This window comes from Trachypithecus francoisi, unplaced genomic scaffold, assembly GCF_009764315.1.
Source record: "Trachypithecus francoisi isolate TF-2019V2 unplaced genomic scaffold, Tfra_2.0 Lachesis_group5, whole genome shotgun sequence".
Taxonomy (NCBI): Eukaryota; Metazoa; Chordata; class Mammalia; order Primates; family Cercopithecidae; genus Trachypithecus; species Trachypithecus francoisi.
The window spans coordinates 18,372,743-18,397,285 of NW_022681470.1; the positions used below are offsets into that span (position 1 = coordinate 18,372,743).

Sequence of the window (24,543 nt, forward strand, 5' to 3'; positions counted from 1 at the left end):
ATCATGGCAGCTCCAAGAGTGGCAGTATCCAAAGTGGGGCCACATAAGACAATCTTCTGAGGCAAAGAAAGAAAATGACAGACATTGCCAAGTATTTTCCTCATTCTTTATAATAGCTTATTTTAAATACACTTTATGATATAAACAGGAGGCAGGGAAATACTGGGTAGGAGAGGGTGGTCCCTGGCAAGGGCCACACCCTCAAGCCTGGAATGGTGGAGGGGGGGGGGCCCAAAGTGAGAACATGCATTTCTGTTTTCCTGCCTGAATGTTGCCTTTTCCAAAACCACCCTGGCCCGCAGAGCAACAGAGAAGGAGAGAAGAAACAGCCGGATGTTGGAGAGAATCAGCTTGATTTCTGACAGACAGCTTGACAGCGGGACTTTGGAGAAGAGTTTGGCCGGGGACAGCAGGACTCCAAGGGAAGACCACCTTCCTACTCCATCCCCTTTCTGGCTTCCCATCCCACTGAGAGCCACCTCCAGCACTCAATAAAGTCCTCCACATCCACCATCCTTCAATTTGTTTGCACAACCTGATTCTTCCTGGACACTAGGACAAGAATTCGGGTACCAAGAGGGTGGATGCAAAAGGCTGTCACCCTGACCCCGCACTGATCTAACAGTTAAGTCATCTGTGGACAGCAAATCAAAGAGCACACTGTAACATATGTCCTATGGGGTGCCAGGGGTCACAGGTACCCCCACCTGGATGCTGCTGGGGGGCTGCACAGAGTTCTACTTCTGCCAATGCCCAAAAGCACTCATCTCAGCCCCTGCACCCACTCACCTGCGTGCTACCCCTCCCATGAGGGGCTGAGAGCTGTGGGCTGAGTCCTGTGAAGGGGTCAAGGGAACTATCCCATTTCATTTAGAATGTATCAACAGATCCATATGTCAATATGCATGTAATTCCTAAGTGAGCATTTCAATATATATGTGTGTCAGGGGTGGTCTAAATATATGTTTGCTCATAGAGTGTGCGGTCAGAAAACTGGAGGCTGTTGGCCTGGAACATGACTGCTCTGCCCTATTAGATCTGGCTCCTTCATCTGTCAGTGGATTCTGTGGCCATAAAAGCATTCAGCTTGGTGTCATGTCTTCCCGCCCATCTGTCTACAACTGCTACATGCCCAACACACAGAACACAGGAAGCCACTGAGCTTCCTGAACAACCCACTGACACACTGGAAAGTGCCATGGCCAGTGGATTCTTGCAAACCATAAAACTTTAGCTGTGTTCCTCATGCTTAGGGAAAATTATTTTTCAATCACAAGAAAATTTCTAACAAAACAAAATTACACGTATGCTGGTTTAGTAAGAAAAATGGTTTCAACATAAAAAGGAAAGAAAGCCCTTTGGCAAAATAAAAAGGCATTGTGCATTTATCAAAAATTACTACTAATAACTCAAAAGACAGGCAAATCAGTACATTCCGATCTCTTTGAAGATAAGAAAACCAACTGTATGCAACAGTTAAGGATATGAAAGGCAGAGTCAATGTGAGCACTCAAATGATTTTAAATAAGGTGTGACTCTTAATGGTCAAATCCAGCCTATGACCTGAAGATGGCTTTTCCCTCCCTCTCTCTATGTGCCTGAAAACCATCAGAACACCTGTATGTTTTTAATAGAAGACAATTCATGGGAAGTCTCTCATTAATCCACACAACAGACATGTATATCCTGGCTTTCTATTATTATAATAAAGGAATATTAGTTAACCATTCTTTTCAGACACTCCTCATTGTGTGGGCAATGTTTACTTTACACATGAAAGAACTATGGCTCAGGGCTTCATGACTCATCCAGGAGCTGGAAAGATGACAGGGAGGCCGACTTAACACACAAACTGACTGCATGCGCCCAGTCAGAGTTCTTGGAGGAGACACTGACATACCTGCATCTGGTGTAGCTGGGACAATGCAGAGGAGGGCACAGACGAAGGAGGGGCTTGGACTCCCTGGGGTGAGGCTTGTCCCACCACAGTCAAGAACATGCAATCACTCTCACCACTACTCTCACCACCAAAGCAAACACTTCATAAACAGACTTCCAGTTCCCGATAGGCATGTAAGGAGCTTGAAAGTCGTTACTCTGTCCTAACAGTAAAAAGCTGAATAAAATGAAAAATCAGCACTTCTTAGAGATCTGTCTTGGATCTGTTGCAAAAATGTCACAAGCCACAGCCCCGCAAAATGGGACAGGTGAATACAGGGAATCACAACTCACTGGAGCGGAAGCCTGTTAAGTAGAAACCCCTGAAGATCCACTACGGGGGTAGGAAAACCTAAACTGGAGTGGAAAATTCCTGGAGGCTCACTGTGGACAAGCCTAAGAGATTAAAAACTCCAGGGGGACCCAGTCATGGGGGTGGAGGAGGGGTGGGCAGCTATAGTTGTGTGAGTTTTACCTCCTGGAGCTCTACCAGATTCTCACAGTGAACACTGGAGAAATATCCCCTCATGCTTGCAACAGGGAGAGGGGAAAATAACTATTTTGAAATGCCAGGGTGCTGTGTTCTTATTAATAAGGCCTGCCCTCAGGAGAAACTATTTAAACAGGAACTAAACTGCTGGCATTTATCAGAGCCTGTCCAATCTGAGGGACAGGAAATAATCAGCCCCTGCTAGACTTTAGTATCACCTAAGGATGTGGAGAAGGGGAAGCTGAAAAGCAAATGTGAGGTTCACAGCCCAGGCACAAAGGCTCCCGAAAAGAATAAGACCAAATCATAGGACTATAGTAAGCTTCCCCTCCCACTACAGCTTAACACGGCACAACTAAAGGCCTATTTACCAGGGTTCCGTGCACCCAGTCCATCACATCCAGCTTTCAACATAAAATTACAAGGCACACTAAGAGGTTAAACACACACACACACACACACACACACACACACACACACAGTTTAAAGAGACAGAGCAAGTATCAGAACCAGACTCAGATATAGAACAATGTTGGAATGATCAGATCAGGAATTTAAAACAACTATGATTAATATGCTAGGGACTCTAATGGAAAAAGGAGATAACACATAAGAACAGACAGATAAGGTAAGCAGAGAAATGGAAATTATGAGAAAGAATCAAAAGGAAATGCTAGAGATCAAAAACAATGTAGAGAAAGGAATGTCTTTAACAGGCTCATTAGCAGATAGGACATGCTGATGAAAAAAATCTCTCAACTTGAAGATACGACATTAGAACCTTCTACAACTCAAATGCAAAGACAAAAAAGGTGAAAAAAATTGAAATAATATCCAAGAACTGTGGAGCAATTACAGTGGTGTCAAGATGCGTGATGGGAACACCAGAAGGAGAAGAAAGACAGAAAGGAACAGGAGAAATACTGGAAGCAATAATGACTGAGAATTTCCCCAGAATCATGTTGAACACCAAAACGCAAATTAAGGAAACTTAGAGAACACAAAGAATGTATAAAGGCTCCAAAAACTACACTGAGGCATATCATACTCAAATTGCAGAAAATCAAAGATAAAGAAAAAAATATTGAAAGAAACACCTTACGTATCAATAGAGGAGCAAAGAGAAGGATTACAACCAATGTCTTCTCAGAAACCATGCAGGAAAGAAGAGAGGAGAGGGAAATATTTAAAGGGCTCAGAGAAAAAAAAAAAAAAAAAATCACCACCTAGAATTCTGTACCATTTAAGATTGATCAGGCCAGGCACGGTGGCTCAAGCCTGTAATCCCAGCACTTTGGGAGGCCGAGACGGGCAGATCACGAGGTCAGGAGATCGAGACCATCCTGGCTAACACGGTGAAACCCCGTCTCTACTAAAAATACAAAAAACTAGCCGGGCGAGGTGGCGGGCGCCTGTTGTCCCAGCTACTCGGGAGGCTGAGGCAGGAGAATGGCGTGAACCCGGGAGGCGGAGCTTGCAGTCAGCTGAGATCCGGCCACTGCACTCCAGCCTGGGCGACAGAGCGAGACTCCGTCTCAAAAAAAAAATAAAATAAAATAAAAAGATTGATCTTCAAAAACGAAGGCGGGATTGAAACTTCCTCAAACACAAGTTGAGGGAATTTGTTATCAGTAGACCTGCCTTGCAAAAAATGTTAAAAGCAGCTCTTTAAACATAGGCAAATAACATAGATCAGAAACCTGGATCTACACGAAGAAAGGATGCATCAAAAAAGGAATAAGTGAAGGTAAAATAAAAACTTTTCCTTTTTTTTTTTTTTTTTTTTTTTTTTTGATTGGAGTCTTGCTCTGTCATCCAGGCTGCAAAGCAGTGGTACAATCTCGGCTCACTGCAGCCTCCGCCTCCCAGGTTCCAGCGATTCTCCTGCCTCAGCCTCCCAGGTAGCTGGAATTACAGGCATGCACCACCATGCTTGGCTAAGTTTTGTATTTTTTGGAGAGACGGGGGTTCACCATGTTGGCCAGGCTGGTCTCGAACTCCTGACCTCAGGTGATCCGCCTGCCTCGGCCTCCCAAAGTGCTGGGGTTACAGGCATGAGCCACTGCTCCTCGCCTATTTTTCTTATTCTTAATTGAACATATAATGGGTTGTTTGAAATAATAATAGCAACAATATATTCTATCATGTATTCTTTTATATTATATACCTATGCTTATGTGTAAGTAAAATGAATTACAGCAATGATATAAGGGATGGGAGGGAGGAATCAAGAATACTTTGCTATTATAAGATACTTGCATTACCTGTGAAACAGTATAGTGTTATCTGAAAGAAGACAAACTAATTTTTTTTAAAGACGTATAACAGATATGCTGAGAAGGGAGATAAAATGGGACTATACAGAAAGCTTAATTAAAATGACAAAAGGCAGAAAAAGTGTGAAAGGCAAAAGTACAAACATAGAATAAGGGCAACAAATAAAAAACAACAAATATAGTAAATATGAATTTAAATATATCAACAATCACTTTTTACATCAATGGTCTAAATACACCAAAGAAAATACCAAGATTGTCAGTGAGAAACAAAAAGTAAGTCCCAATTATATGTTGTCTACAACAAATTCACTGCAAATAAAACAACACACATAGATCAAAAGTAAAATGATAAAGAATGGCCTTTACCAAGAAAGGTTAGATCTATCATGCTAACGCTAATCAAAAGAAAGAAAGAATAGCTATATTAATTTCTGACAATGTACACTTTAGATCATGGGCATTTTTAAGGGATCAAGAGAGGATTACACAATGATTTTTTTAAAGTTTATTTTCCAAAAAGATACAACAATCCTTAATGTGTATGTGTCTAAAAAGAGCATAAAAATATATGAGGTAAAAACTGATAGAACTGCAAGGAGAAATAAATGAACTCACTGTTATAGTTTGAGCCCTCAATAGTCCTCTGTCAAAAATGGGCAGATCCTGCAAGAGGAAGCTCAGTAAGGACAGAGTTGAACTCAACAACACCATCAATCAACTAGATATAATTGACATCTACAGACTAATTCAGTCAAAAACAAGAGAACACACATTCTTCTCAAACTCATACGGAATATTCACCAAAAGAGACCACATTCTGGGCCATAAAGCAGACCTTAACAAATTGAAAAGAACAGAAATCAGACTGTGTGCTCTCAGCACACAATACAATTAAACTAGATTCAATAACAGAAAGACAGCTAGCTGGGAAATCCCAGAGTATGTGGAGACTAAACAACGCACTTCTAAATGACACAGGGGTCAAAGAAGAAATCTCAAGAATTTTTTTTTTTAATTTCCAAGCTAAATAAAAATGAAAACAGAACTCACCAAAATTTGTGAGATACAGCAAAAGCAGTGCTTGCAAGGATATTTATAGTATTGAATGCATATATTAGAAAATAAGATCTAAAAGCAATCATCTAAGATTCTACTTTTAAAAACTAGAAAAAGGAGAAAGTTAAATCCAAAGTTAAGTAGAAGACATAATAAAAAAATTATTACAGAAACCAATACAATTTAAAACAGAAAATCAATAGGAAAAAAAACAACAATAAAACCAAAAGCTGGCTCTCTCAAAATACCAATAAAATCAATGAACTTTGAAGCAGGCTAAGTGAAAAAGAAAAAAGGCACACTTTACCAATATCAGAAGTGAAGGTGGGGATATCACTATAGAACCCATTGATATGAAAAGGACAATAAGGAATAATATGAACAACTCTATGCCCATAAATTCAATAAGCTGGATGAACCGGACCACTTCCTCCAAAGACATACTCTGCCAAAATTCACATGAGAATACACAATTTGAATAGGTCATATCTATTAAAGAAATTGAATCAATAATTAATAACCTTCCCAAAGAGAAAGCACCAGGCCCAGGTGTGTTCACTGATGAATTCTGACCAACATTTAAAGAAAGAAATTATACCAATTCTCTACAATCTCTTCCAGAAGAGAGAAGCAGAAGAATACTTCCTAACTCATTCTATGAGGCCAGCATTACGCTAATACCAAAAACCAGACAAAGACATTTAAGAAAAGAAAGGTATGGCTGGGTGTGGTGGCTCATGCCTGTAATCCCAGCACTTCGGGAGGACCTGAGGCAGTCAGATCACCTGGGGTCAGGAGTTCAAGACCAGCCTGGCCAACATGGTGAAACCTTGTCTCTTAAAAAAAAAAAAAAAAAGAAGAAAGCAATGAAGGGTACTGATTAGTAGCTCTCATACAATCATATGCAGGAATGCTCAACAAAATAAAGCAAATCAAATTCAGCAATGTAAAAAAGAATTACACACCATGATCAAGTAGGATTTATGCCAGTTATGCAAGACTGGCTCAACAAATGAAAACCCATTAACGTAATCCATCATATCCACTGGCTAAAGAAGAAAAGTCACATGATCATATCAACAGATGCAAAAAAAAGCACTTGAAAAAATCCAACACCCATTCATGTTACAAATTCTCAAACTAGGAATATATGAGAACTTCCTCAACTTGATAAAGAATATCTACAAAAATCCTGCAGCTAACATCATACTTAATGGTGAAAAATTGGAAACTTTCCCACTAAAATCAGGAACAAGGCAAAGATGACCCCTCATCACTCTTCTTCAACATTGTACTGGAAGTCCTAGCTAATGAAATAAGACCAAAAAAAAAAAAAAAGTATAAAGATTGGAAGAAAATAAATAAAACTCTCTTTGTTCATAGATCACATGATTGTCTATGCAGAAAACCTGAAACAATGAACAAAATTTTCCTGGGACTAATAAACAATTACAGCAAGGTTATAAGATGTGAAGTCAATATACAAAAGTCAACTGCTTTCCTATATACCAGCAACAAACGAGTGGAATGTGAAGTGAAAATCACAAGACCATTTACATTAGAAACACCCAAAATGAAAAATTTAGGTACAAATCTGACAAAATATGTATAAATTCTGTATGAGGAAAACTACAAAACTCAGATAAAAGGTATCAGAAGAATTAAATGAAAAAATATTTGACATTCATGGGGAGTAAGACAATATTGTCAAAATGTCAGTTAATCTCAACTTGATCTATAGATTCAATGCAATTTGTGCCAAAATCCCAGCAAGTTGTTTTGTAGATCTTAACAAACTGATTCTAAAATTTATAAATTTATATGGAACAGCAAAAGATCTGGAATGGCCAAAACTACCTTGAAAGAAAACAAAGGTGACTAACACTACTCGGCTTCAAGACTTTACATGGAGCCATGATAATCAAGACAGTGTGGTAGTGGCAAAACAACAGACAAATAGATCAATGGAAGCAAATAAAGAGCCCCAATATAGAACCATATGAATATTGCCCACTAATCTCTGATAAAGGAGCAAAGGCAATAAAGCGGAGAGAAGAGAGTCTCTTCAAGCAAATGTTTCTGGAAGACCTGCACATTCACATGCAAAAAAAAAAAAAAAAAGAACTTAGACACAGCTCTTACACCTTTCACAAAATTAACTCAAAATGAATCACAGACCTAAATGTAAAACACCAAAGTAGGCCAGGCACGGTGGCTCACGCCTGTAATTCCAGCACTTTGGGAGGCTGAGGCGGGCAGATCACCTGAGGTCAGGAGTTTGAGACCAGTCTGGACAACATGGCAAAATCCCATCTCCACTAAAAACACAAAAATTAGCTGGGTGTGGTGCTGCATGCCTGTAATCCCAGCTACTGGGAGGCTGAAACAGGAGAATCACTTGAACCTGGGAGGCAGAGGTTGCAATGAGCTGAGATTGCACCACTGCACTCCAGCCTGGGCAACAGAGTGAGACTCTGTCTCAAATAAATTTAAGTAAATATACCAAAGTACAAAACTCATAGAAGATAACATAGAAGAAAATCTAGGTGATCTTTTTGTCATGGTGAAGACTTTTTAGAGAAAACACCAAAGGCATGACAATGAAGGAAATAATTGATAAGCCAGATTTTAATCAATTAAAATCTTCTGGCCGGGCGCGGTGGCTCAAGCCTGTAATCCCAGCACTTTGGGAGGCCGAGACGGGCGGATCACGAGGTCAGGAGATCGAGACCATCCTGGCTAACACGGTGAAACCCCGTCTCTACTAAAAATACAAAAACTAGCCGGGCGAGGTGGCGGGCGCCTGTAGTCCCAGCTACTTGGGAGGCTGAGGCAGGAGAATGGCATGAACCCGGGAGGCGGAGCTTGCAGTGAGCTGAGATCCGGCCACTGCACTCCAGTCTGGGCAACAGAGCGAGACTCCGCCTCAAAAAAAAAAAAAAAAAAAAAATCTTCTAGGACACTATCCAGATAGTGTCTTGAGACTATGAGAGGATAGGCCACAGACTAGGAGAAACATTTACAAAATCCATATCTGATAAAGGACGATTATCCTAAATATATACTCTTAAAACTCAATAATAAGAAAATGAACCACTGGATTAAAAATGTGCAAAAGGTCTGAACACCTCAGAAAAGAAAATACACAGATGATAAATAAGCATATGAAAAGATGCTCAACATCATATGTCATTAGAGAATTGAAAATAAAAACAAAAGTGAAACACTACTCCACACTTTAAATTAGAGTGGCCTAAATCCAGAATACTGGCAACACCAAAAGCTGGCGAGGATGCAGAGCAACAGGAACCCTCACCCACTGTGGTGGGAATGGAAAATGCAACAGCCGCTGTGGAAGACAACTCAGCAGTTTCTTACAAAACTCAGCATACTCTTACCATACGATCCAGCAATCATACCCTTTGGTATTTACCCAAATGAGATGAAAACTTACATCTACTTGAAAATGGGTACATAGATACTTACAGTAGCTTTAATCATAATTGCCAAAACCTGGAAGGAACCAAGATGTCCTTCACCAGGTGAATAAACAAACTAATACACCCAGACAATGGAATATTATTAATTCATTAAGAAATGAGTGCTTTCCGGCGGTGACGACCTACCCACACGAGAACATGCCTCTCGCAAAGGATCTCCTTCATCCCTCCCCAGAAGAGGAGAAGAGGAAACACAAGAAGAACGCCTGGTGCAGAGCCCCAATTCCTACTTCATGGATGTGAAATGCCCAGGATGCTATAAAATCACCACGGTCTTTAGCCATGCACAAACGGTAGTTTTGTGTGTTGGCTGCTCCACTGTCCTCTGCCAGCCTACAGGAGGAAAAGCAAGGCTTACAGAAGGATGTTCCTTTAGGAGGAAGCAGCACTAAAGGCACTCTGAATCAAGATGAGTGGGAAACCATCTCAATAAACACATTTTGGATAAAAAAAAAAAAAAAAAAAAAAAGAAATGAGCTATCCAGCCATGAAAGACATGGAGGAATCTTAAATGTATATTAAATATTAATATATTATATTAATATATTAAAATAAATATATATTACTCAGTGAAAGAAGTCAATCTGAAAAGCTGACATACCCTATGATTCCAACTGCATGACAGAAAAGCAAAACATCAGAGGCAACAAAAGGATCACTGGGTGCCAGGGGCTGGGGTGGGAAGGAAAGGATGAAGAGGTAGAGCATTGATGACTCTTCAGGCAGTGAAATGGCTCTGTATGATACTACAATGGTGGGTAAACGCCATTGTGCATTTGTCCAAACCCACAGAATGTGTAACATCGAGAGCGAACCCTAATGTCAACCACAGACTCTGTGTGATGATAATGTGTCAATGCAGGTTCATGCATTGTAACAAACGTACCACTCTGTTGGGGGATACTGACAATGGAGGAGGTTGTATGTGTGTTGGGGGTGGGGGTGCAGGAGGTATACAGGAATTCTCTGTACCTTCCCTTCAGTTTTGTTCTGAAGCTAAAACTGCCCTAAAAAATAAAGTCTATTAAAAATATTTCATGAACTAATACATACTAAAATATACTTTCTACTTCTTCTATTTCTATTTTCTCTTTCAACACATTTTGGTCACCTCCCATTAAAGTTTTAACTTGACCACCCACTAATGGGTCCAATGGAAGTCGGCAAAGCAGTGCTCTAGGGCGGTTCCTCCTGCTGACCTATGGAATCCAGCCTCTCCCCACAGATCATCTGCTCCAAGAGCCACGCTCAGTCCACTCCCGATAACATGCTCAAAGCCAGATGGCTTCCTGGCCCCTGGCAGTACCTGGAGGGAGGGTCTCCATGCTTTGTGCTTTCTCTTCTCCATTGCTGTGATGAAGGTCTTTCTTTTTAATGGGGTCAATTTCATTCCAGTCCTCCTGGGGGAACAAAGACACTGAATGAGTTGCCTGGTTCTTCAAGCACACCTTCATTCATCAGTTCAATACACACTGAGTCTTTGGAGAGTAACACTTGGCCCTGGGGATGCACTGATGAGTAGGAGGGAGGGCCCATCTTAAAGACCCCACATACCAGAAATTGTTAGGGAGTCAAGATGTAAGGGGAGAAAAGTATGGGCATGACCTTTCCCAAGGGTTTGCATTTCTCTCTCCATTTTATATTTGTATTGCGTATCTGTGGGAAGGAAATACTCCAAAAACTCCCAGGGCTTTGGGGATTTGTGAGGGTGGAGAAGCGAGATAGGGTAAGTGGATTAAATGAAATAATTCTAGAGGGGTTAAATTAAAACCATTAAAAGGAAGGTAGCTCTCCAGACATCTTAGTGGTTTATGGACATCTTAGGACCAGATTCTCCCTAAGGGCTCCTTTGAGCTCTCCTCAGAGAGTGTTACATGATTTAATTCCATTGACTAACACAAGAGCAGGGGGTAGAGCCACCAAGCTTTTTCTAGGGCTTACTCTACTAGGACTGCCACTGAAACAGAGATACATATTAAGAACTTAATATGAAACCAGAATAAGGTATAAGCTCTGGCAGAATTTATTCTACTCATCTGGGCAAACAATTTACTCTAATTTATCAACATTAAATCAGACTAAATAACAACTGCACGACCACAGAGCTAAATACATTTTTCCACCACTTGGAATCTGATTTCTGTAACTAAAATAAGAAAGGTTTCTGTATATAACCAAATCAGAAATAACCCAAGGCTAGTAATTTTCCCACCAGACTCCTGTGAGCCAAGCATTGTCAATTGGCCATTTTCCTGAGCAGATGCGATTAGGCTGCAGCGCAGCAGTAATCCCTCCCTGCGGGGCGGGGCATCAGATCTCCCAGGGTTCATTCCACCAGCACTCCTCTGGACCAGTGCGGACTGCATGCTGCACACAAGTTCACCACTGGAGACGTTTTGGTTCTTTACTTAAAATGTAAAGTGAGATCTGCGGAAGGGTAAACCTAAGGGCCGGGGCCAAATGACACATTTTTTCCAAACGCAACTTGCTCTGCCAATAATCTGCATTTTTACTCAAGAGGTACGGTAATTAAGAGAGAAACTGTGCCTAAGCCTCCCCCATCTCTCGGCCAGCTTTTCCTTCCGCTGCTTCTCTAATGAAGTGATACAGCTGGGTTTATCACATCAGGGCTGCCATGGAAATGGCAGAAGAGGAAGAACTGTAGCCTTGGCGGGCTGGTGAGAGAAACCATTTGCAGCCGGGGGTCTGAGCTCCACCCACCCAGCAGAACGCCTTCCTGGCCTTTAAGTGCCCCATGCACTTTTGCAAGTCTTATCCCACGCTGCAACAAATGTATTAAAATGCAGCTGTATCCCAATTTAAAGAATTTTTACTGCAAAAAAGTTTGGAAAAGATGTATTTATGACTTGGCTTTTGAGATTACTTGGCTATAAAGAAATTTTCAATTTACTACTGGCAGTGATTTTGTGGGAACCCTGGCAGATAGGCAACAGTGAGAGAATTTCACCCACCAACTGGCTTTACAAAGTAAGGAGATACGTGTGAATACTAAATCAGCAAAATGAAGTTACCACAGTCACTGTGCAGACTTTTAATTAAGCATTAGTTTTTATTTTGAGGCTTGATTGTAGCATTGTGGCTGATAATTCCTACCTCTCAAGTCCCCGCCCCATAGGCATCTGGCCTCCTACTTACGCCAGCTAATGGATCAAACCATTTAAACTTGTAACTGAATAAAATCAAAAGTGAACACTGCCAGTGGGGCTGGTGACTCTAGTATATTTTCTACACGTAAAAATAAAGTCATTATCTGTAGTCATTATCTGACATTTGCAGGTCAACCATCAGTGTTTTCCCAGAAAATAAACTTTTTTGTGTGTGCCCACAAATAAGATTGATTTGCCCATAGGTAACACTCCTCACCCTCCCTTCTTCCTTCCAATCAGTGATGCCTACTATGAAACTAGTGCAGGGTGAGCACTCCTCAATCTCCCTTCTTTCTTCCAGTCAACGACGCCTACTATAAAACTAGTGCAGGGTGAGTTCATGCCCATATAATTAGGGCATGACAAGGTAGCAAGCAGATGGAACAAGCCGTGCCATTTACAAAAACCTACTATGCGCCAAGCATTGCGTATAGACCCTCTCTCATTCCTGCATTTTATAATTCCTGTCTTACAATGAGGACACATAAGATAGGCTAAGCAATTTGTCCAGGTTACACAGCTGGTAAAAAGCTAAATCTGGCCCTTTATGTAAGTCAGAGTGGGAATGACAGGCTAGGGCTCAATTTAAACTAAATTATAAGAACTTGATTCTCAAAATGTCATAAAAACTCAAGAATACATTTCTAGGAGGTCACTCACAGAGGACTGTTTTGTTCTGGACTTCCAGGTCAAAAACTGCAGATTATCATCTTAACTACCTGCTCCTAGAGTAAAAATAGGGAAGGGGAGGAGGAGCCCCCAAGGAGAAGGAGGGGAAGGAGGAGGAGGGGAAGGAGGGGGAGGGGAGGAGGAGGATGAGGAGGAGAGAGGGAGGGGGAAGGGGAGGAGGAGGATGAGGAGGAGAGAGGGAGGGGGAAGGGGAGGAGGAGGATGGGGAGGAGAAGGAGGAAGAGGGAGGGGGAAGGGGAGAATGAGGCAAAGAAGGAGGGGAAGGAGGAGGAGGGGAAGGAGGGGGAGGGGAGGACAATGAAAAGGAGGAATCACAGTGGTGGCTGCTGCCTAACACAGTATTTATGAGGTGCCAAGCCCCACTCTGGACGCTGCACATACGCTCATCTTCCTGCAATGCTATTACTATTCCAATTTTACAGGCGAGGAAGCCAAGGCACTGAACGTTTAGTGTTCATATGAGGCTGGATCCACACCCTGGGGAACTCAGGGCTGGAGTTCATGGTCTCAGTCATTTAGCTGTACTGCCTCCAGATAAGACAGCTTCCTCTCTCCCTTAACTAAACAGCCAAAGTTCAGTTAAGACATTGTACTAACCATTCATCTCAGAATATGTCTGGTCACTAGTAATAAATTCCTGCAAAGATGGCTGACTAGGTTCACTGGCTGATGGAGCACCCAAGCTCAACCCACCACTGGTCTGTAGATGCTTGTCTTGTCCCACTCTCTTCTCCCCACCCCTACAGAGGGCCTTGGCCTGGTATTAAGAAAGTCAGCTCCTAGAGACACAGTGGGGACCAGGCATCTTGGCCTGTGTTGTGCAAAGACACCCACAGACAAGCGCGGGCAATGATGTCCCAGAGACACAGGCCCTGCGTCCAGCAGGGCCCCCAGGAAGGCTGTGCACGGAAGTAGTACCTCGGTGGAGACCAAAGGGAGGCAAGAAGGAACAACGGGCACTAGTGGTGGTGGGTGTACCAGACAGATGGAACAAGGGAAAGATCAAAAACAGGAAGGCACGGAAGTGGCAGGATAGTCTGAGACCTGTATTCTAGAAACATCACTGTGGCTACAAGGTGGGGGCAGACTAGAGGACACAAGAGAGCCCAGGAGGCCATTTCAGTAATGCAGCATGGGAAGATGGCATGCTGGACCCAGTCCAGGTCCCAGAGGGACAGAGCGGAGACAGGTGCAGCTAGGAGGGGCTGCCAGTGCAGCAGGAGGAGTGTGAGGGGGAAGAAGAATCAAAGATGGCCCTAGGTTTCTGACTGCAGCACTTCCTATGCAGGTGTGATGTCCACCGAGAAGAAATACAAGAAAGTTGCTGGGTAGGGTAAGAAGAAGTGCTAGGAAATAAAGAGGAGTTTGGTTTGGAAATGATGAAGCTACAAAGAGATACCAAGAGGAGGCATCTGCAAACAGATGGAGGCACAAATCTGGGGTTGTGAAAAGGCCCAGGGTAATTAAAGCTACTGGTGAGCAGGAAGGAGACCACCCAGGAGGGTGGGGTATCAGTGCAGGGGAGAGGAGAGCCCAACGCTGCAGGGACAAGCAGGAAAGCAGGAAACCCCACATGGCACGTAGGGAGCAGCGCTGGCCTCAGAGCCAGAGCCTTGGGTTCCAGCCATGCCTCTGCCAATGGCAGTAGGTGTCGAAGTCTAACTTCTCTAAGATTAGAAGGCTGGGCTCAATGCCTCCTGCCCAGCGGGTCCCTGCCTGCCCAGCGTTCTTGTATAGGCGATACATTCAGTTAGCACTTGAGGGTCTTTTACATTTGCTACCTGCTTCGTCCATGTTTCATATCCAAAAAGATTACAGGTTCTTTGAGGGTAGGAAAGCTGTCATATTCCTTCTGTATCCTTATGGTACCAAGTGCGCTGGTGGCCTTATGGTAGTTGCTCAATAATGAATGCAGCTGAAAAAAAACACCTCGCCCTACTTACTCAGATTGATTGTCCCGGCTTCGCCTACTCTGCAGTGGAAGCTTTTCGTTACAATCCCCCTCCCATACATTTACATACATTATAAGACTTACTTACACTAGTGTCGGCGCTGCTCAAAAATGGAAATGTACTGAATGCAAATGTATGAAGAAGCCTCTTGCGCCCAGTAGCCACTGGTATCCTGGCTGTGCTATGAACAGATCTGTGTGTTTTCTCCCTTTTAAGGGGAAAACGATGCCGTGACAGACAGGTCACCTTTTTAGTGACAAGTACAAACTGCTGAGATTAGAGAAGCAATGATGTGGTTTATGCTGGGTCAAAAGTTACAGAGAATTCAAAGCCTGTGATCTTGTAAGCCCGCTTTGATTTCCCAGGATGCAGACCCATCTCTGCTTTGTTTCCACCACCCTCAAAGGAGGGATGTTGACAGTGAATGCAGAATGATTACGCCACAGACAGATGGTGCTTCGGGAAAGTGTGGACAAGGGAGGGCTCGGCAGCTCTGACCAAATACTGCTTTCCATCAGGGAAGTTTAACCGGGGGTCTAGGATGCCCTGCTAACCAAATGAGAAACACAGGGCAGGAGAACACTGCTGCCCTGCCTGGCATCACCCCTTGGTCCAGAGTGTTGGATGCATCCACACGCAGCCTCTGGAAAGACCTAGAAGCCCCAAAGTATGGTGCTGTGGTCTCCTCTCCCTTTGTAAATGGCATCTGGGCCAGTTAATGAGAACTCTCCTACTTACTAACTTACCCCACTGGTAGTGATTATTGTTATCAGACATTTCAATCTGGTTCAAAATTATGTATCCCAAAACTTCAAAATATGTATCTGCCCATGTTGTTCTTACAACTGCACACAACAGAGGCACAAATGGAATTAAACTAGGCCATGGGTGCAATCAGATGGGAATCCACAGGCGAGCGACGTCTACTTACCTGCCATAATTAGAGAGCACAGCAGCTCAAATTAATCCTATTTCTCAGTAGATAAAACAGCAATGACATCTAAATACTATGACAATATTTTCAGGAGTAGTAAACCCAATAGGTGAGTTTATTAAATAGCTATGGAAACAATTAAGTGTAAATATAGGTTTAACTGTTAATAGAATATTCCCAGTATAATCTGTCTCTGATCCAAATAAAAAAAAAAATAAGAAGTGTTCTTGGTTCGGTTGCCAAAGGCAAGGTGGTCAGGGGAGTGGAGGAGGGAAAATGCCATGAGGGTGAGGAGGTACAGTGGCTGGAAGAGGAGCAAGCCCCTTAGGCACTATTGATCAAATCTGGGTGCGCAGGGCGCTGTGCAGTCCAACCTTTGGTTTCCCAGAGGACTGGAAAAAAAGGATCCAGAAGGGCTACATGACTTATCAGCTGCTGCAAAACACGTTACCTCAAAACTCAGTAGCTTAAAACAATAAATGTTTATTACCTCACACAGCGTCTGAGGGTCAGGAATTCGAATGGTTCCGGCCCACGATTTCCAATGAGGCTGCAAAGATTTCGGCCAGGGCTGCTGTTGTCTGAAGGTTTGCCTAGGGCTAGGGTCTGCTTCCAAGATGGGTAACTCACATGGCTATTGCCAGGAGGCCCCAGTTCCTCACTGGGGTCCATCCAATAGGGCTGCTTAAGAGTCCTCCCAAGAGGTGGCTGGCTTCCCCAACGAATATGAGGAAGAGGGCACATACAAGAGCAAGGGAAACTCCCTGATGCCTTTTATGGCCTAGTCTTAGAAATCATTCACTGTCTCACTGTCTCTCTGTCATAGTCTGTTCATTAGAAATAAGTCACCATGTCCCGCTCACGTGAAATCGGGTTTGGTGGAGCTGAGACTAGCCTCCAGTTTAGAGAGGAGGATAATAAAAAATTGGTTAATATTTAGAATATTCTAAAACCACTACATTTATTAATGCCATAAGGCTTGCTAGTGGCAGAGACTGCTGTACCTAGCCAGTCATTTCTGTGGGGCAGGGGTGAGGGGCAGGGGCAGGGGCTGTGAGGTGATGGAAGCTCAAGAGTTGAGTCACAAAAGCAGCAAGTCTGTGCAGCAAAAGTGTTGCTTCATCTCATGCTGTCCATGAGATGAAGCATCTCATGCTGTCCATGAGATTACCCGTGTCCAATATAAACACAATTACCACCTTTGGTAACATTTTTGAATTATGAAACACCACTAAAATAAACATGCTTACACACATAAAACTAGATAATAACAAAGAATAAATGTTATGTATATTGCTAAATCATCCAAAGCTGCTTCCATATAATTTAAATGGCGAACATCATATTTGTTAACAGAGATATAAAAATATTACTGTGGGAGAAAACAGAAAATAAATGGGCTGTTTTTAATCTCTGCTTACTGAAATATATGTTGTCACTGTTAAATTATTTCAGCTGACTAGACCATATGGTCAGAGGCAGATTAAATTACCAAAAATACCATCTGAATGACTACTTGATTTCCTTCTCATCAACTGTCTAGTTTTCATTGTTATTTGATGACTTCTCAGTAATTACCCCTACAGCCAATCCATACAGCAACCCTCAAGTTTCGGAGGGAAAAAAACAGGTTGCCAGATATTGTTAAATGAGGTAATAATTTATATTTCACAGTCCATTTCTTAAAAGGGAAGACGAAGCTAAGCTGCCAAGCTAAGACATTACGAATTAACTAAAACACTGTTTACTAGAAAGCAAATTTTTACAGAGTAGACTTAAGTTTCCTGCTAAAGACCAAGACCTCCCCTAATCAAGCATTTTCCCTATAAAGTGACCCATGGGAGAAGCAGAAGGACTATTTATTATTTCTAATTCTTCAAGGTTGGTGTTCCACCAGGATAGTGTAGAGGGATAATCTTCAGGTCTTCTCACAAGAAGGCAAAAAAACTTTAACTTTCCAAATAGGGTGTGTGACCTATTTATAAACTCACAAAATTAATTTTAACTCACTGGGAAACGGTCCTGAAAAAAACCACCAGCGTTAACTAGGTGATTTCATTTGGATATTTGTCTCCTCCAAATCTCATGTTGAAATGTGATCCCCAATGTTGGAGGTGAGGTCTGGAGGGGGTGTTTGCGTCCCGGGGGTGGATCCCTCATGCACAGCTTTGTGCTCTCCCCATGGTAAAGGAAATAGTTCACACAGACTTGATCCTTTAAAAGAACCTGGTACCTCCTCCCCTCTCTCTCTTGCTCCCTCTCTTGCCATGTGACACATCTGCTCCTCTTCACCTTCTAACATGATTAAAAGTTTCTTGAAGTCCTCACCAGAAGCAGATTCTGTTGCCATGTTTCTTGTACAGCCTACAGAACCATGAGCCAAATAAACCTCTTTTCTTTCTAAATTACCCAGTCTCAGGTATTCCTTTAGAGCAATGCAAAACAAACTAATATACTAGGCTAGAAGATCACTCTGAACCATGGCAAAAGTTCTCTTAAAACCAGAAGGCTGTATTGTATAAAGCACTGGTATCTATGCATTTATAAAAGAGATGAGTTTTTGCTTCTTAATAAAAATTCCCATTGAAAGCAACAACAGTTTGGTTTACAAGAAAGAGTGGTATCTTTCCTCCTACTCATCATTGGAATAGAAAGGGAATATAATATACCTTAGAGACCAGAGACAGGCTTCATTCAGTCTCTCAAATATTTTTGAAGCACATTTTGTGCCACATGTAGCAGAAGTGGCTATGGGCTCTCCTAGTTCCATCACCGAGTAAGAACAGGTAAAATACAGGTGGAGGAGTAAGATCAGCTTACTGGAAGCTTTGAAAGCTCCAGCCCAACAGCTCCCAAAACCTTTACTTGGGCAAGAATCAAAAGATATGAAAGGTTTAAGAATGAAGACCTGGGTAGTGTACAGAGTGAGGAACAAGACAGAAAGGCCAAATTTTGGATTTCCCAAGGCCTGTTCCCGCCCCGGCCAATATAATTACAACTTTAGGGAATGGGACCCAGCCTTGGGGGTTTTTCTAGAAACTCCCAGGCAGTTCTCAGTGTTCAGAACCACTGGCTTCATCCATGCATTTCCAGTTTCACTTTCACTACTCCCACTTGGTTTATGAAACTCAATGTTGCAAAAATGACAGGAGGGCAAATTTCTATTTTGGATTCAAAGTCACAAACCGCTTTATACGTATTCCACTTGCTCACAAATAAAAAATATGTTACCATAAAGGTCACCACTTCACTTATTTTACTGTGGAACCTCAGAGAAAAACAGGCTGGTGGGGAATAACGTGGGGCTGCTCAACATTTGAGAACTGTTAATGACTTGTGCTGAAGTCATGAACTACAATCGCGTAATTATTCATCCTCAACCGTTTAACTTCTCTAACAGGCAGAAGGCCTGGTGAATCATCCTGCACATTCATTCCATGCAGTCGGTCAACTGCCTTCATTTAACAAAAATCTTCCTATTTAAATCCCTACAGCTATGCACAGATGAAATGGCCATCAGTGACCCAGCCAGTTGAGTCTAGAACCTCTGGGCATAGAAAACGCAACTAGGAACGGTTTGCAAAAGCATTGGCACATCCAGTAAATCCTGGTCTATCTCTATGACCTTAGGCAACTCAGGCTGCTTCTCTGAGCCTCAGTTTCCCAAGATATAACGTGGAAATACAAGAACAACTCTATCCCATCCCCTTTCAACTATAAGGTATGACACAAGTTAGACGTTAAGTCCCATCATTAAGAACATTAAACTTGCCTTCTTCCAATCTGAGGGTTCAGCCTTTACTCCTCTTCCAGTTACTATTCAGGGCTACTAAACTTCCTTTCCTCTCCATAATTAACTCATTCACCAACTTGTTTAAGAATTTATGCATATTTTACTTCTGTGGTCTTCCTCTCCCAAACCCATAACCCTCATCTAATCATGAGAAAAACCATCAAACAAAGCCCACACAAGGAATATTCTAAAAAATCCCTGACCGAGTCTCCTCAAAACTGTCAAGGTCATAAAAAAAAGAGCAAAGTCTAAAAAAATGTCACAGTAAGAAGACATGATCACTAACTGGAATGTGGTATTCTGAATAACATATTAAAACAGAAAAAGAACACTAGGGATATTGCAAAAAATCTGAGTAAAGTGAGAACTTTAGTTAATACATATCAATACTGGTTCTTTACAATAAATGAATCATACTAACGTAAGATTTTAATAACAGGGAAACTGGGTATGGGATATATAGGAACTCTCTGCACAATGTTCCCAATGTTTCTGTAAGTCTAAAACTGTTCTAGAAAAAAATAAAATTGTAAAAAATTACAAAAATGTGTGCAAAATCCTATTTACCTAAAGGGAAAGCAATTACACTGAAAACTCCTGGACCAACATCTGTCAACCATGTATTTCTAGGGTGCCTGTTCATTTTTAATGGCAATTTGAAGCCCTCTCCCCTCCCTCTTCATTCAAGAAAACTCGGGTATAAATCTCTTTACAAATGCTCACTCAAAAGCCAATCTCCCAATGAGAATAATCAGCTCAGCTCCGGGGACATGAGGGGCAAGGCCTCAGAGGAATCTATTCCACACCACCATCCTCTCTTCAAGAGCAGCTAGACCATCCTAAATGTTTGTGCTCGGCAAAGAGGACCTAAGCAGAAGGTAGCCCAGAGAAAGTGAGCACAAGGGATGCCATTTGCTTGCAGCTTTTCCTCATTCCTAGGTCTAAATAAGAGTTTATGAAGCAGGTCAGCTCTTAGCTCCTGGTGATAACTTCCCATTCCTGAAGGCAAGAACAGCAGGTCCTTTAAGAGATGATATATAATTCTAGCCCTAAGTTAGCTGAGCGCCTGACACTTTAAGGAGTCTTTTATGGCTCCATTCTCTAACACTTGCCCTGAGTCCACCGCCTCCCCAGTCAGGGGGTGGCACACAAAGCTCTCTCTTAGCTGCAGCTCACTTCTTGTTCAGGGTTTCTCAACCACAGCTGAAGCAGGTTCTCTTACTTTAGAAAAATGATGAATTTCTGCAAACTGGACTAGAAAATGTCTCTTTATTAAGAAAGGGGGGGGGGATATTTTAGAAAATTCTTTCTCCCGTGACTTATGTAAAAATCAATTGCATTTTAAAAATTTAAAAATAATAATCATTGCCAATAGGTAAGAAAAAAAGGTGGGAGGAGAGAGGTGAAGCACTCAGGCAGCACTTGGTGATGAGCAGGACCCAAGGGCAGCAGCAGAGCAGCCGCAGGGAGGCCAGCAGGAGGCAGCTTCATCAGCCAACCAGGCTGCAGCCCTGCACATTTCACATCCCTGCTGCTCCACCTCCCCTTCCTCCTATCACCACCACATTCCTCCACGCTTGGCAGCTCCCTGACTTCCATGTCAATACACCTGCAAAGCTGCTTTCCTCCCCACTTCACCTCAGCCCAGGAGCAGGTCTCACAGAACTAAAGTGCAATGCTCCTTGTCACCAGTAGGTGCCGCCATCTCCCATGACCATCTGGTTAAATCCTTCCGGTGAGGGCCTAACTTCCATACAACTGGTTCCTTCCTAGGCCAGTTCTGTACACTGAGTCAGAACTGGCTCCAGGCTGGGAGTGGTGGCTCACAATTGTAATCCTTGAACTTTGGGAGGCCAAGGTGGGAGGAGAGCTTGAGCCCAGGAGCTCAAGACTAGCCTGGGTAACACAGTGAGACCCTGCTTCTACAAAAAAAAAGCTAAAAATTAGCCAGGTGTGGTGATGCACAGCTGTAGTCCCGGCTACTTGGGAGGCTGAGGCAGGAGAATCACCTGAGCCCAGGAGTTTGAGGCTGCAGTGAGCCAGGATCACATCATCGCACTCCAGCCTGGGCAACAGAGTAAGAGATCCTCTGTCACCCCCCACCACCAAGAAAATAAAACACTTGACTCTGTTTTGAAGAGCATCTCTAAGAAAAAAAATGAGTCTCAGAGCCCCAAGAGGGTTGAGGGTTACAAACGAAATGGAAAATTTGTAATTAAGCTTCTCCCCTGACTTATCTCATTACAAATCTTTACAGAGTTGGAAATTCCGCAGTACAGCCAACCCAAGTGTGAGTGAGAGGGACGAAGGCTTATTCAACACCCACCCCAGGACTAGCACTAGTATGTTCTCTCTTTTACTCCTCACAACTCCCCCACTACAGCAATTCTCCCCCAGTCTGAGGTCCTCTGTACGGCAATTACCCCTTCTCTTCAAAGGGAGAAACTTCACACTTCAGCTGGCTTCTCTCTGGGGACCATTAGAATTAGACCTGGATTTTGGGAAAAGGGAAGAAAGCAGGGAAGTCCAGGGAGAGGAGAGGCTTTCCCAAGCTGCCCTGGGAGACAGCGGAGGGCAGACACCAGCATATCACACCGCTGGTCACAGCAAGAAGGGAGAGAAGACACGTCTGCGTGCTCACTGAATCCCTGGAGTCCACTGTCCTGCCACCATCTCTCCACGGCAAGGCCGAGGCTGTGCAGCCTGAGGACTGATAAAGCAGACGTTTGAAAAAGGCCTGATAAAGTCTTTCAAAGTTAGTGAAATGATGTGACCCACGTGGGATGTTTAGAAAGATGGTGAAAGTAGCTAGAGACGAGAAACACCATGTGAGGCACACCGTGCAAAATGAGTGCTATCTGCACCCAAGAAAAAGAAACTCATGAGTGACGCTGCGGGGAGGAGTGTCTGAAAGTTTCTAACAAACGAGTAGTACATAGGGACTGTATGTTTCTTTTTATTCATTTAAAACGTACATTTTCTCATTAACATTTTCTTTGCTCAGGGTTCAGCAGCTATTAGCTGTGTGACTATTACCCCAAAACCCTACAAGGACTGTCCCAATTTAGTTTTTCAAAAGGTATTTTTTTTATTAATTACAAATTCTTCTTTCACAAAGGATTTGTGCAGAGGACACTGTCATGCCTTATTAGCCCACTTTAAAGACATGTAAACACAGGGGTTAAGGTGGCTCATACAGTCCCATTGAAGCCTAGACTCCACGTCAACCTGATCCAAAACAGTGGTTTTCCACAGTTGCAAGCTCTTTTCTTAGAAGGCTATTTCAGTCAGATCACAGTAGCTGAGCGGAGCACATGGACATCATGCCTAATATGAGTGACCTACAACAGGACTCCATACAGAAACCTCCAGCCCTGTGAGGCATCTACCAGCCCTTTCCAGGGGCTCTGGTCACCCCGAGGGCCTCCCTTCCTCTCGAGTGCTGCCCTGGGACAGGTTGACCAGTGCCACCCAGGGATAAGCTGTGAGATCCCCTACCTCTGGCGCCACTCATTTGTATGTCCATTCTCTGCCTTCAACAGCTGGGACAGTTTCCATACTATCTCAATACTTGGCATCACAACACAGGCTGCAGATATGTCACTATCTTATTTTAAAAGCAAAAGGACACAGTGTAAATTAAACCTTATCGGAAAGCAACTTGGCTTGGCACCCAACATCAAGAACTAGAAAGCGACTGAAAACCTTTAAGCCAATAAATCTCACTTCTGTGAATTTATCCCAGTGAACTAACCTAAAATAAGGAATAAATCTTATGCACAAATACTGCAGCATTATTTATAAGAGAAAAAACAGAAGAAACTTGGAACATTCACCAATACAAGGTTAATTTCTGTTAACAGCCCCTTCAAAGAATATTATGCGCCCATTAAAATTATAAAGATCACAGAGCCACATGCAAAACGCTTATGTGAAATGAAAAAGCAGGAGACAAAATTTTATGTACACAATGAAACAACTATATAAAAATCCGTATCCATATGGATTAACCTGGAATGAAATGCACAGGAATAAAAATGATTGTGTTAAGAGCGGAGAATGATGAGTGTTGGCTCTCCTCAAACTTTCATGTTTTTAAATTATCTCCATGAATCGTTGAATAGTTTTAAAACACAGACACGTTAAAGTTGCAACTTCGACCTTATGCAGTATTTCACATCATTAAGGGATCTTACTTGGCCAGAGGTTCCAAATGCTGCCCAAAGCCACTACAGGAACCTAAGGGGCAGGAGACACAAAAGCTATTTCTAGAAACAGGTGTGAGCTGGCCTCTGCTTTTAGGTTTGGGGTCCAGGCACTACTGGAGAATCTGAGGTGGCCTCCCTTCTCCCTTGGAATTAGAAAAAGGGCCCAGAGGCCGGGCGTGCTGGCTCACGCCTGTAATCCCAGCACTTTGGCAGGCCAAGGCAGGAGGATCACAAGGTCAGGAGATTGAGACCATCCTGGCTAACATGGTGAAATACTGTCTTTACTAAAAATACAAAAAATTAGCCAGGTGTAGTGGCGGGCACCTGTAGTCCCAGCTACTCAGGAGGCTGAGGAAGGAGAATCGCTTGAACCTGGGAGGCAGAGGTTGCAGTGAGCCGAGATCGCACTACTACACTCCCGCCTGGGTGACAGAGTGACTCCGTCTAAGAAAAAAAGAAAAAAAAAAAAAAAAAAGGGAAAAGGGCCGATAGAGCACTGCGCTGTCCTGGGCAGGAAAGAGATCGCATGATGGGAC

At 42.8% G+C, this 24,543-nt stretch overlaps 1 protein-coding gene and 1 pseudogene across 5 annotated transcripts in view; one reads left to right on the forward strand and one right to left on the reverse strand.

Annotated features, from left to right (window-relative positions):
* GALNT2 (polypeptide N-acetylgalactosaminyltransferase 2) overlaps positions 1–24,543 on the reverse strand; it is a 220,806-nt gene that overhangs the window by 96,089 nt on the left and 100,174 nt on the right. For all 4 annotated transcript variants that reach the window (XM_033199314.1, XM_033199316.1, XM_033199315.1 and 1 more), the window contains exon 2: positions 10,570–10,663. In XM_033199314.1, the coding sequence (XP_033055205.1) occupies positions 10,570–10,663 (94 nt within the window). The remainder of the gene's footprint in view (positions 1–10,569; positions 10,664–24,543) is intronic.
* Positions 9,369–9,732, forward strand: LOC117076161 (annotated as a pseudogene). Its single transcript, XR_004434260.1, has one exon. The product of XR_004434260.1 is annotated as a 40S ribosomal protein S27-like (transcript).